Below are 12,048 nucleotides of genomic sequence, written 5' to 3' on the forward strand. Positions count from 1 at the left end.
CGGGTCTGGTGTTCGGAAACGTTGACGAAAATTGCGGTTTTTGTCCCGGTTTGAAATTAGTTTGGCCTCGACGTCATGATCGGAGCAAAGGACGGGTATAGTTATTGACTGGGTGTGGCTTTTATGAAAGTGGGCCAGGCTGACGGAAGGAGGGCCTTCGATAGCTCACCGTGTGACCTCGTTGAGCCCTCCCAGAAAAGTAGCATTACCGTGTCTCACCCAGTGCCAGCTTTGCGATTTTGTTGCACTATCTTGTGACTTTTTGGTTTTCCTTATGACAATGTTGCTAAAACTATCAACTTTCTGGAAATGGAAAATGTAGATTATTTTTAGATATTCAATATATACACGAGGATTTTTTTTATCCGTTTTATTTAACTCTTGTCACATCTTGTCGTGACATTTTTGACTATTTTAAGTTTATTTACTTTCTTAGGTTCTTTTTGCGACTTTGATGAGCTAGGAAAACGTTGTCTCAGGTAAACTCCGTGTCATGGAGCCTGCACTGGCACTGGAAAATAATTCATTGATGCATACCTATCAACCCCTGATCAGTGCCTACCTTATTACAGACCAATTCAGACCTTATTGGTCACCCGGTTTCCTTATAAATCTGAACGTTCATGCTACAAATTTCTATCACAAGGGAGAAACACAAACAAATAAACCAAAAACTTTTTTTTGCCCGTATTGAAACGGCTGTACAAGGTATTGGCCTGAAAACTCAATTTCCCTTTTCAATAATACGGGTAAACCGTATGGGTTGACAGGTATGTTGATGCCATAATATTAAATGAAGGCACGCTGAAAATGCACCAGGCCTGACAAAAGAGGCTTTGTGATGGCACCGAGGTGGCTGTGTCGATAATCAGTGGGATGGTTGGCAATCACGCTCTGCTAATTGCTGGATATACAGCAGTTGTAACCTGCATTGTGTCATTGCACATACAGTACAAGTATCTTGTTTTCCGACATATGTAATTCCATGAATAATCAGTATTCATCTCACAAACGTTTTGATTCGTATTTAGGCTCTGTCGTGTTGCTAATTTTCTACAACAGAGGTGAAAAGTGACTTTTCCCCACAATAAAAACACTGTTGTTACTTAAGGCCTATGCATCGTGCGTTTTAGGGTTTTAATGACATTACTACCTGCGCAATCGGACCTTCACGTCACAATACGGTCGACACTCATTGCACAACAATGTGCTTGCCACAAATGAAACCACAACACCTCGGCTGACCTCGTCAAGGAGCATAAATCCACCAACAACCATCACGCGGTGGCTTTTGGCTGCTCGTCATCGAACAAAGACGACGGCGGCCACCGGCATCGCGCGGCGCTTTCAGATGCGCTTCTGCGGCCGTCTGGAACGCTCTTCTCCTTCCGATATTAGAAAGCCACTGGGAGCTATCGCATACCGTGTCAATCCCATATGGTTTACCCCGTATTCTTGTACAGGGGAATTCAGTTTTCAGGTCAATACGGCGTACAGCCGTTTAAATATGGGGGGGGGGGGGATATGTGTCTATGTGTTGGTGTTTCTCTCCTTGTGATAGAACTTTGTAGGATGAACGTTTATATTTATAAGGGGCACAGGGTAACCAATCAGGTCTGAATTGGTCTGTAATAAGGTAGGCACTGATAAGGGGTTGACAGATATGAGTTTACACACAAAACTATTAGGTCATTTCTTAGTAAAACTATTTTTGTCTGTTTCTCCCTTGTGATGGGCTTTGTAGGATGAACGTTGATGTTTATAAAGGGGCACGGGGTGACCAGTAAGTTCTGAATTGGTCTGTAATAAGGTAGGCACTGATAAGGGGTTGACAGGTATGAGTACACACACAAAACTATTAGGTCATTTCTTTTTAAAACTGGATGAACGTTGATGTTTATAAAGGGCACGGGGTGACCAATACGTTCTGAATTGGTCTGTAAAAAGGTAGAGCACTGATAAGGGGGTTGGCATGTATGTAGTGGTGAGTGTACTGGTGGTGAATGTAGTCGTGGTGATTTTCTATTTGTGTTTCTCTCCTTGTGATGGGATTTGTCGGGTGAACGTTGATATTAATGAGGGGCACGGGGTGACCAATCAGGTCTGAATTGGTCTGTAATACGGTAGGGCACTGATAAGGGGTTTGACAGGTGTGCTCTATATGCACTTTAAAATAACCTAGCTTGACAACCCATTTGTTTAGAATTGTTTGTTGTGTTTGTTGACCTTTCCCACCCCACACCTGATGAGCGCGGTCGGCTACGTACGGCGCGAAAGAAGTTCTACAAACTGTACCAAACATCCTTGGCCTGATTCCGTCATTGATCTGAACCATCGGACATCGTCCCTTCTGGCCAAGCCCAATGACATTTCTTCAAACAAAAAATGTCGCATTTGTTGTGAAAGGAACACTTGCATTCCTTTACAGTTTGAATGTCATTAACCCTCGCATGTTCTCTGAGTCCACGTGCTCATCTTCATCTCAACGTTTAACTTCAAGCGTGCACGTCACAATCTCCTCTCCACGTTTCTTCGCGCACTTTCTTTCAAAAGTAGTTTCGTTCTGTACTTTGGTCCAACGAGTGATACAATTTTTGCTGCGTTAAAGAAAACATTCAATCCGGAGGTAAAAACTCCCTCTGATCTGGCACCGGAGGTTCGAGACCTCTGCCGCCATGTTGGTAAAGTGGGCGGGGGGAGGGGCGAGGAGGGAGGGAGGGGCCAGGGGCGGTGGGGGCAGGGGCGGTGGGGGAGGGGCCAGTTGCGGTGGAGGAGGTGACAGAGGGCAGGGGGGAGGGGCAGGGGCGAAGAGCAGGTGGGGGTGGGAGGACAGAGGAGGCGGAGGGCGAGAGGGTGGGGGGGGCAGAGGGGGAAAAGTGGGAGGGGCTTATAGTGAGGGCGGAGATTTGAGAGGTCACAAACTTCGCTGGTGACGTCACCGCCATCGGTGCTGAACATCCGGGTTACGGGGGGGGGAGGAGGAGAAGGAGGAAACGGAAGTTGCTCGCAGACGTCATATCCGGCCAGCGCGAGCGAGTCATGGCGGCCGCAATGGAGGTGGATACGCCATGCGCTTCGACCACCGCTGGCGGCGGTGGCAAAAAGCGCTTCGAGGTCAAGAAGGTGAGGTCCCGCAGCTGCGGTCGGCGGTGTCACCGCCGGGAATTCGTTTGAGGAGAGATGAAGACGAACGAGGCTTTCAGTGACTTGCTTGGGATCTCCCTATACTTTGCACTCCTTTCGTTGTGTTGTTTGTTTTTGTTGTAACTTTCTGACCCGACCCTTGCTGTGGACATCTGTGAAAAAAGTGGTTCATAGCTCATCGGATTCGTCAAGTCTACATCGAGATTATATTTATGACATTGCCGGCGTTCGCATCGTTATGGCGCTCCGGTGACGTCACGCTCGGACGTTGCGGCGGTGGTGGTAGTGGTGGCGGCGTTGTTGTTGGTGGTGGTGGTGGTGATTGCGTTGTTGTTGGTGGTGATGATGGCGTTGTTGTTGGTGGTGGTGGTGATGATGATGGCGTTGTTGTTGGTGGTGATGGCGTTGATGGTGGTGGTGAAGGCGTTGTTCGTGGTGGTGGTAATGATGGCGTTGTTGTTGATGGTGGTGGCGGCTGGGATGGAACGCGTCCGAGAGGACTTAGCAACTTCCATCGAGAAGATGGAGCGATTAAAAATTGAAGTTAGCGTTTAGGCGGCATGGCGGATTGTTACCTCGCAGGAGCCTGAAACAGTGGCTACGGCTTGGGGAGGCCTTCTCATCCAGCAGAGGATTGACCACGGCTGGTGATGATGAATTCCCCCTGCGCCACCACTCCACCCCACCTTTTCCGCTCTGATCATTCATCCCTACGATGGTAGAGCTGTGAGCCATAGTACTTTCAGCAGGCCCCCTTTCTGAGGGGGTTTCGCCGCGAAATGTTACACGTTCATGACTTTTTAACTTCCTGAAGGACTTAAGGACCAATACCTCTACAGAGGTACTCCCCTTACTTTCCTCACCTTACAAATTCCCTGTCCAACGCAGCTGTTTTCACTCATGTCATTCTTGACAAGTTCTATCATCAGCTGCTCTTATCTGGCTCACTCCCTGGTTTCCATCAGCTTACCTTTCCCTTCTCATCACTACCCTTCTCCAGAGCTCCCCTCACTCGTGTCCTAAATTCATTCCCTTAACCGCTTCTACGTCCGTTTTGATGTCACAGCAGCTATTTTCCCACTTGAGTCCGTTGCGTATTCCATCTTAATGGACGGTGCAAGGATTCAACCTTTCCCCCAGTAAGTCAATGGATGATCACATCCGTGTTTTATCTTAGCAGTAAATGATGGGGCATAGTGCATCGCTTTTAAACATTACCGTAATAGTAATTTGCGTCGTGTCAACCTAGATGCTCACTGTCGAAGTGGAAGTGTTTATCATGGCATTATGGCGTCAAAGAGTGTTCCTGAGGCAGATAGCCCACACCACATGTTCTCATGTACTTGTTATGTTCTCCCCCTGTGTGTTTGCAGTGGAATGCCGTGGCCCTGTGGGCGTGGGATATTGTTGTGGATAACTGTGCCATCTGCCGCAACCACATCATGGACCTCTGTAAGCGCTGCTATTAGGTTATCTGGGGCCTGCTACCTATATTATGCCAACTTCACTTGCTCTTCCGTTTCATAATATCAATACTGTACAGCCCTTAGTCAATCTACGGCTGGATTAAGGTATCCCATTTTCCTTTTTGGTAATGAGGCTTCTTGCTCCATACTTCACCATACTGATATCAGTATGTGTTGGTGAAAGGGGAGCCCCCGACTTGTTGAGATGTTACTTGCCAAAATTATGTTTGTTATGGTCAGGAATTAAATTCAGGTTTCTAAAATCGTAGATGAGTGTCTGTTAGCCACTGTACCACACTATTAATAATAAAAAAACGCAACCTCATTCATCAACAGTGCTGCCTTAAAAGATGCATTGTGGAAAAGACTTAAGGTTTGAGCAATGGCTTTTCAGAAACAAAGTTGGAGTTGGAGATTGCATTTTACATTGCGGGGTGGGGTGGGGGGTCCTGAATGCCCTCATTCCAGATGTCTTGAATTAAAGAAGAGTCCCACAGAAAAGTCTTGGGAATGCAAAGTTGTATTTTGGGATCAATGGCTTTGAAGTCCTATTCCAGGAAACTGGGTTTCAGGCCACTTTCTTGGTTCACTGGGTTGATAGTAAGTGATGTCACTATTTCTTGGAAAGTTTAAATTTTTGAGAAACTTTATTTCCATGAACGAATAAAACCTTGATTTATGAAATAAAATTGAGCAGTAATGGAAAGATGTTGTCCTCTGAATATTCCCTTTTTTGTTGCACCACAGGCATCGAGTGTCAGGCGAACCAAGCATCAGCCACCTCGGAGGAATGTACAGTGGCTTGGGGCGTCTGCAATGTAAGCTTCTTTTCTCGGCATCTAACTGGCTTATGGAAGCTTACCTTGATAACTGCTGACAATTTGTTTGTCTAATTTAGGTTTTTTTTTGGTTATCAATTTGCAAATAATTTGGCGATCACTTGAAAAGTGAATAGGTTAGTCTTCTCGATAGATCTGTTCTCCACCTGAGGACGGCTACTTTGGTTGTGGCCGAAACGTCGTGAGAATTATTTCATTCTGTTTTATTTTAATTATTTTATTATTTACATTCTACGTGACTTTACCGAAATAACCAAGAAGATGAATCCCTGCAGTCACGAAAGCTTTAAATTGAAATGAATAGGTTTGCTTAATGTTGGTTAGCTGTATCAACCTTGGCAAATTAAAATATACAATGTGGAGATTGCTGGGTGACGGTCGTTGTTGTCTGTGTTGGTTTTTTCAGCATGCATTCCACTTCCACTGCATCTCACGCTGGCTTAAAACCCGGCAGGTCTGTCCCCTCGACAATCGTGAGTGGGAATTCCAGAAGTGAGTAACGGCGTACACCAATTAGATTTGCGACACAATATACAAAAATTAAGAACAGCGCACCTTACAAAAGTAAAGCGGTTTAACAAAAATGGTTGCAAGTACCAATCACTGGACGGCAAGGATGCATGTTATACGATATGCATGCCACAGGTGTAATTATGCATCATAGATATAATATTGATTCTTCAGATAATTATATATGCATCATTATTACGTGTAAACATTGATGTCTTTCGGTATGTGCTGATGATCAAATAACGAGGAATATGCCCAATCCTGTCAGATGTTGGACGCTAAATCGGGTTGAGCCTGGATAATACTTGGATGAGTGAGCACTTTGCACAAAACAGGTGTAGTAGGGATTGTGAGCAGGAGAGGACAGTGTGGCAAAATACATTGTTCTGTATCTCCCCCCAACTCCATCGGTGTGCACTGAACAGAGTGGTCAAGTATGAAGAAACAACCCAATATGACTGATGACGTAGGGATACCGTCATCCAGCAGTGGCTTGACAAAACGGGCTGTACATGTGCATATTTTGTATGTAATGGGTTCACTTCATCCCTCCAGCCACCGGAGGCTCCTACAGTCACAACAATGTGGATTCTTGAATCATGACCCTGAATTGAATCGTGACTAATCATGAAACATTGTTCAGTCACGAGGTGGGGGGGGGGGGTAAATCATTAAACTCATTAGGCGTACATGCATGCATATGTACAAAATTCTGGTGCCTTTCCTGACTGCCACCCTGTTGTACCTCCCTGTGCCTAGGTATGGACATTAAACTTCATTCGCCCCAGGATGCCCTCCCTTCATGAAGCACTGTCCTTCGCCACCCTGCTCTTCAGTTTTTTTTTATTGTTACTTGTTGGAAGTGTGTTTATGCCTGTGTTGCTGTTTGCTGGCAGAAGTAGATTGATGTTTGGCATGATTTCAATAAAGTTATGTGGATTCTGTTGATGCTTTCTTGCCTGCCATAAATGGTCTGAGAAGGTATGTCCAATTCCATGTCAAAAGCAGCCGGGAATATCTACTGTAATTTCTACCTTGTAAAACAAGCAATGCACTTGACTTTGAGCAACAGTTTATCGGTGGTTGAAAGAAGAGACTGCTTGATTGAGTTTTTATTAGACAATTGCTTAGAAGTCTCAACGTCAATCGACCAGCAATAAACAAAACTATTAAAGTTGCAGTAACTGTTAACATGTGTCTTGAATTAACCTCTGAATAAGAGATGAGTGAATGTCATGCGCTTGACTCTATTCATTTTGCTGTGCGTGGTTGTAATGAAGTTAAACAACGCTTACTCTTAACCTTAAATTCACACCGCACCAGACCCTCTGTTTGCCACTGGTGGATGCGAGTACGACATAGAGGTAGTCGGCCAACTCAACGTTAGCCTTTTACTGGTAGGAACCTCCTGGTTACACCAGCCCACAGGGGATTATTGTGTCCGTCCGTCGTGCAGGGAGGGGCTGGGTGGAGAGGGCTGAGTGGGGAGGGGCTGGTCACCCCGTAGTGCCCTTATAAAACTCAACGTTTAACCTACTCACGCCAGCTTGTGCCCGCCCTCAGTCGGGCATATTTGCGGAATACACCACGCCGCAATTGACCGAGCAACCCAACGTTCCTACCAGCTCCCTCCACAGGAATGTGTTCCCAAATGTTGCTCGCAACATACCATAGTGGTACCATCTGGCACCACGATAAGAATGGGGGTTATTTTGACTGATCTATGGGTGTGGTCTATGGATGGCTCCCCACTGGTTAGTCACATGTATCCTGATCAAGTAATTGCTGTTCACTACGAGAATTGGAGGCTGCTGAAAAACCGGGAGCTTTCCCATCAGTCTCACCGTATGAAACACCGGCGCGGGTGCTTTGTCATCAAACACTGTAACCCTCGGTTCTACACTATGAGTGGCTGCCGAGAGGATGGATGCGTTCCCAAACCTGCGCATTCACGGAATGGGTTGACTGGCATTTTTTCATGAGCTGCACAGTGCCGTGCAGAAGCTGCCTGCCATGTCACTCCACATGAAGCTTCCACAGGTCTTGGGAACAATCGTGCCATTTCTGTGCTTGTGAAGCGTCGTCCCTTTCCATAAACATGCCTACTTTGAAACATTTAGACTAGCTTCGAGTTGATCCATCCTCTGAACTGGATTGTGAGGAATGCAGAGATCCTTGAAAGATCGAGACAGTCCCGTTAATGGGCTGCGCTTCGGCCACGATGTGTTTGGATTATAGAGCCAACATGCCCCTCGCCAAAGAAGCTTCTGTTTTGCTGGAGAGAGGGGGCGAAATAGGATATAAAAGAGATGGGCTGATGTGGTGCAAAGTGTTTTGAAGGTGTGATTGAACTTGCCGACGTCTGATACGAATGATGTCAAGAACGGCCTCTGTGGAGGAGGCTTGTTGAAGATGCGACTGGGCATTTGGAAGCAGGCGCCCTCCAGCAACAACGGTAAGCAGAGTTCATTTTTTTTATTTAAAGCTTTCGTGACTGCAGGGATTCATATTCTTGGTTCTTTCGATAAAGTCACGTAGAAGGGAAATAATAAAAATATAAAACAAAATTATCACGACGTTTCGATTGCAACACAAGCAATCATCAGGTGTGAAAACCACACTTCAAATTGTCTTGCTGTGGTTTTCACACCTGATGACGATTGCTTGTGTTGCAATCGAAACGTCGTGAGAATTTTATTGTTTTATAATTTTATTGTTTCCCTTCTACGTGACTTTACCGAAAGAACCAAGAATAGAGTTCATATTTATAAGAATGAGCAGCAGCGCATCGGGTGGATGAAAACGATTTGACAGTGTCTGCTGTGCCTAGCAGTCCTCTTAGATAAATCCATATCAGTGGTGTCGTGTTATCTATATTAAGCCTTTAGCCTCAAAGTGCGTCTCTGAATGCCAAGCCTGGCACAATTGATGCAGTGACATCACCGATTAGTGGCGAATGCCAGTTGCTTTATTTGAACACACGCGCAAAGTTATCTAAGGAGACTTCTAATGTTGCCGAGGGCGGTGTTCTGATTGAGTGCTGCTCAGACAGCTTCAGCAGGAGCGGCGAATCACTCAGATGTTTGGCCATGAACAGCAGGTTATAAGTGGCTGGTCTGGTTCAACTTGACTTGAAATGTCACCACACGTTTTATGATGATTCCAACAAAAGAAAAAAAAGATGCGCACAAGTGGAGGTTTGGCAATGCTTATGGCCGCGCTTTGTCTTTTTTAGAGTGTGCGATTGATGGTAGTTTAGAGAAAGGCTTCAGCAAATGGCTCAGGATGGTAAGAATTGCATTGAGAGTGGATCATCGATTATTCGGGGGGGGGGGGTGCAGGATTTTCCAAAAAACGCCGGATAAATGTTACATCATTAGTCTTTAAAATAGCTTATTTTTGCACATTCTCGCATGACGTGTTTTTAGGCGTCGTTTTTATTTTTTGTGTTTTCAATTTGTTAACTATGTGAATATTCTTGGTTCTTTCGGTAAAGCCACGTAGATATAAAACTAAAGTTAAAAGCAAAAAGCCCACGACGTTTCGATCGCCACACAAGCAGTCTTTATTTTATTTTATTTCCACATGAACAAGACCGCTTGTGTGAAACGTCGTGGGTTTTTTGCTTTTAATTTTGATTTTCTATCCACGTGACTTTACCGAAAGAACCAAGAATATGAATTCCTGCAGTCACGAAAGTTTTAAGTCAAAATTTAACTATATATGAAACTGGCATAAATAAACATGCATATAGGCAGAGGTGGGACAAAGTCATTGTTATGCAAGTCCAAGTCGAGTCGCAAGTCATCAAATTCATGACTCGAGTCTGACTCGAGTCCAAGTCACATGACTCGAGTCCACACCTCTGCATATAGGTAACAAAAAATATATAACCTACTTTTAAAAGTTGCGGCAATTTACCGTACCGTACTTACCACCCCAATCTCGAAGACTGCATGGGGTGATGTGTATACGTGCAGTATTTCCATTGATTAAGTTGTATGTATGTAGTGTATACTGTACTCTATAGATAATATTTAACACTGAAATCAAACGTAGATACTTTTTTCTCACGCTACCTGGTGGTGCCGATTAGCGAACTGGGTCACAGGGGCCGTCCATAAATGACGTCACGCGATTTTGGACGATTTTTTGACCCCCCCCCCCCGTCGTCACACGGCGTCACAAAAAGTCAGACCACCCTCAAATATGACGTCACAAAGCTCTGCCCCCCCAAAAAAAATTAAACATACTTCAAATCTCTTTAAACTATTGTCGTTGTAGTGCGTATTAAATGTGGCGCTGCACTCTGATGTCGTAGGAGAAAATTTTATCAAAAAGTATATTTAATTAAATTGAACGTGTTGTCTATATTTATTTAAAGTTGCGCATTTTGATGTGACGTCACATTTCTCAATCCCCCCCCCCTTTGTCACACATCGTTACAAATGTCTGACCCCCCCCCACCCCAGGTGCGTGACGTCATTTATGGACGGCCCCACAGCCTTTGGGGCGGTTGTGCCGAATCGACTCGGGACTGCCAGATTCATTGTTGGAAGCAGCCGGATATAATCGATGATCAATACTCTTAGTTTTTTTTCGGTAAAGTCACGTAGGTAAAACTTTATAATAAAAATAATAGAAATAATAATATAAATTAAATATTGATCAATACTCTTTGGTTCCTTCGGTAAAGTCACGTGGGTAGAAAAATAATCGATCACGACGTTTCGATCGCAACACAATCGTCAGCAGGTGGGACAACCACGGCAAGAAAAAACTGCTGAAGTGATTGCTTGTGTTGCGATCGAAACGTCGTGATCTATTATTTTTCTACCCACGTGACTTTATCGAAAGAACCAAAGAGTATGGATTCCTGCAGTCACGAAAGCTTCAAATCAAGATCGATTATCAACTTTAGCTGAATGTCTCGTTTCTCTAAGCAGGATACGTGACCGCAAGGGGGCGCTCAGAAGTTGCAGGTTTTAACGTAATTTTTGATCTATCGCCCACAGAGTGAACAGAACATTTATCCTTTATTGTTAAATTTGAATAACAGTTCCTATAATCACTGTTACATTGTTTTTATAGCTTTATTTTGGTGATTTCGAAAACGTATGGTTTAGCCATATTTGTTTGTTGTAGTACAGAGTTAGCCTGATAACTTTAATCTAAATTGTCTTATGGTTGTTATTGTTTGACTTGCATCCCACTGGGATTTTTGCACACAGCGTTGATCTGCGGTGTTTTTTTCTGGAAAACTTTGCTGTTTTTTCCTGGATTTTTCTTTTGCGCCTAGTCACTTACAGATGTTTTTTGTTCGTGTTTTTTTTGTTGCGGTTGCACCCGAGTCAAGAGCCGCATGACTCACAGGGCTACACCTAATAAATTAAACTGAAATAATTATAATTACCGACATTCTCCAGATTATAAGATGCACCGCACCCCCATCCCCCTGTATTTGAAATCAAGCATTGGGGAGTGCCTCTTATAATCTGGTAGATGTGTAATCATATTTGTATAAAGTTATAGACACCGGGCGCAAGTTTTGCTACGTGTCTTCCCAAGAACTTCAAATGCGGATGATGCAGAATATGATTCTAACACGAGTTTAAGGGGAAAACATAGTGGGACAACAGCATAATTTTTTTCATTATGTAAAAATCGGTGTTTTACTGGAAACCAAAACCTGGCTACACTCAAACCTATCCCGCGAAGAATGCATCTTCACTGACCATTACTCGACCGTATTTCATTATTTTGGAGAGAAAAAAAAGACCATTCCACACCCACTTATACCAAAAAGCCATCATTCATATCTTGCACCGCACAGGCAATCGCGTGCAGAACCTTGCCTTAAAAATAAACATGATTTAACACCCCGTGTCGTTTTTATGTTCGCACACCCCAATAAAACATGTACCGATTATCTTCCACGATGGGTCACCCTGTGCCACTGAACAATGGCAGAGTCAACACGGGGCGTTGCGACTCTCGTCAGATTACTGGCAACATCGTCACTCATTCTCTGTCAGCTCGGAATTAACAATCTTTATTTACACTGGAGGAATCCGATGAGCTATAAACCT

The 12,048-nt window shown here is 44.3% G+C and overlaps 1 protein-coding gene across 1 annotated transcript; it reads left to right on the forward strand.

The window, feature by feature from the left end:
* Positions 1-2,969: 2,969 nt before the first annotated feature.
* On the forward strand, positions 2,970-6,903 carry RBX1 (ring-box 1). Its single transcript, XM_078867085.1, has 5 exons — positions 2,970-3,123; positions 4,518-4,596; positions 5,358-5,428; positions 5,856-5,941; positions 6,719-6,903. The coding sequence occupies exons 1-5, from the start codon at positions 3,040-3,042 to the stop codon at positions 6,729-6,731; spliced, it is 333 nt and encodes a 110-aa protein (XP_078723211.1). The 5' UTR covers positions 2,970-3,039; the 3' UTR covers positions 6,732-6,903.
* Positions 6,904-12,048: the final 5,145 nt, after the last annotated feature.

This window comes from Lampetra fluviatilis, chromosome 23 (genome assembly GCF_964198595.1).
Source record: "Lampetra fluviatilis chromosome 23, kcLamFluv1.1, whole genome shotgun sequence".
NCBI classification, from domain to species: Eukaryota; Metazoa; Chordata; class Hyperoartia; order Petromyzontiformes; family Petromyzontidae; genus Lampetra; species Lampetra fluviatilis.

Coding starts and splice junctions, on each gene's coding strand:
- RBX1 (XM_078867085.1), top strand. CDS start 3,040: ATGGCGGCCGCAATGGAGGTGGATACGCCATGCGCTTCGACCACCGCT. Junction 4,597..5,357: donor CAACCACATCATGGACCTCT/GTAAGCGCTGCT, acceptor GTTGCACCACAG/GCATCGAGTGTCAGGCGAAC. Junction 5,429..5,855: donor TGGCTTGGGGCGTCTGCAAT/GTAAGCTTCTTT, acceptor TGGTTTTTTCAG/CATGCATTCCACTTCCACTG.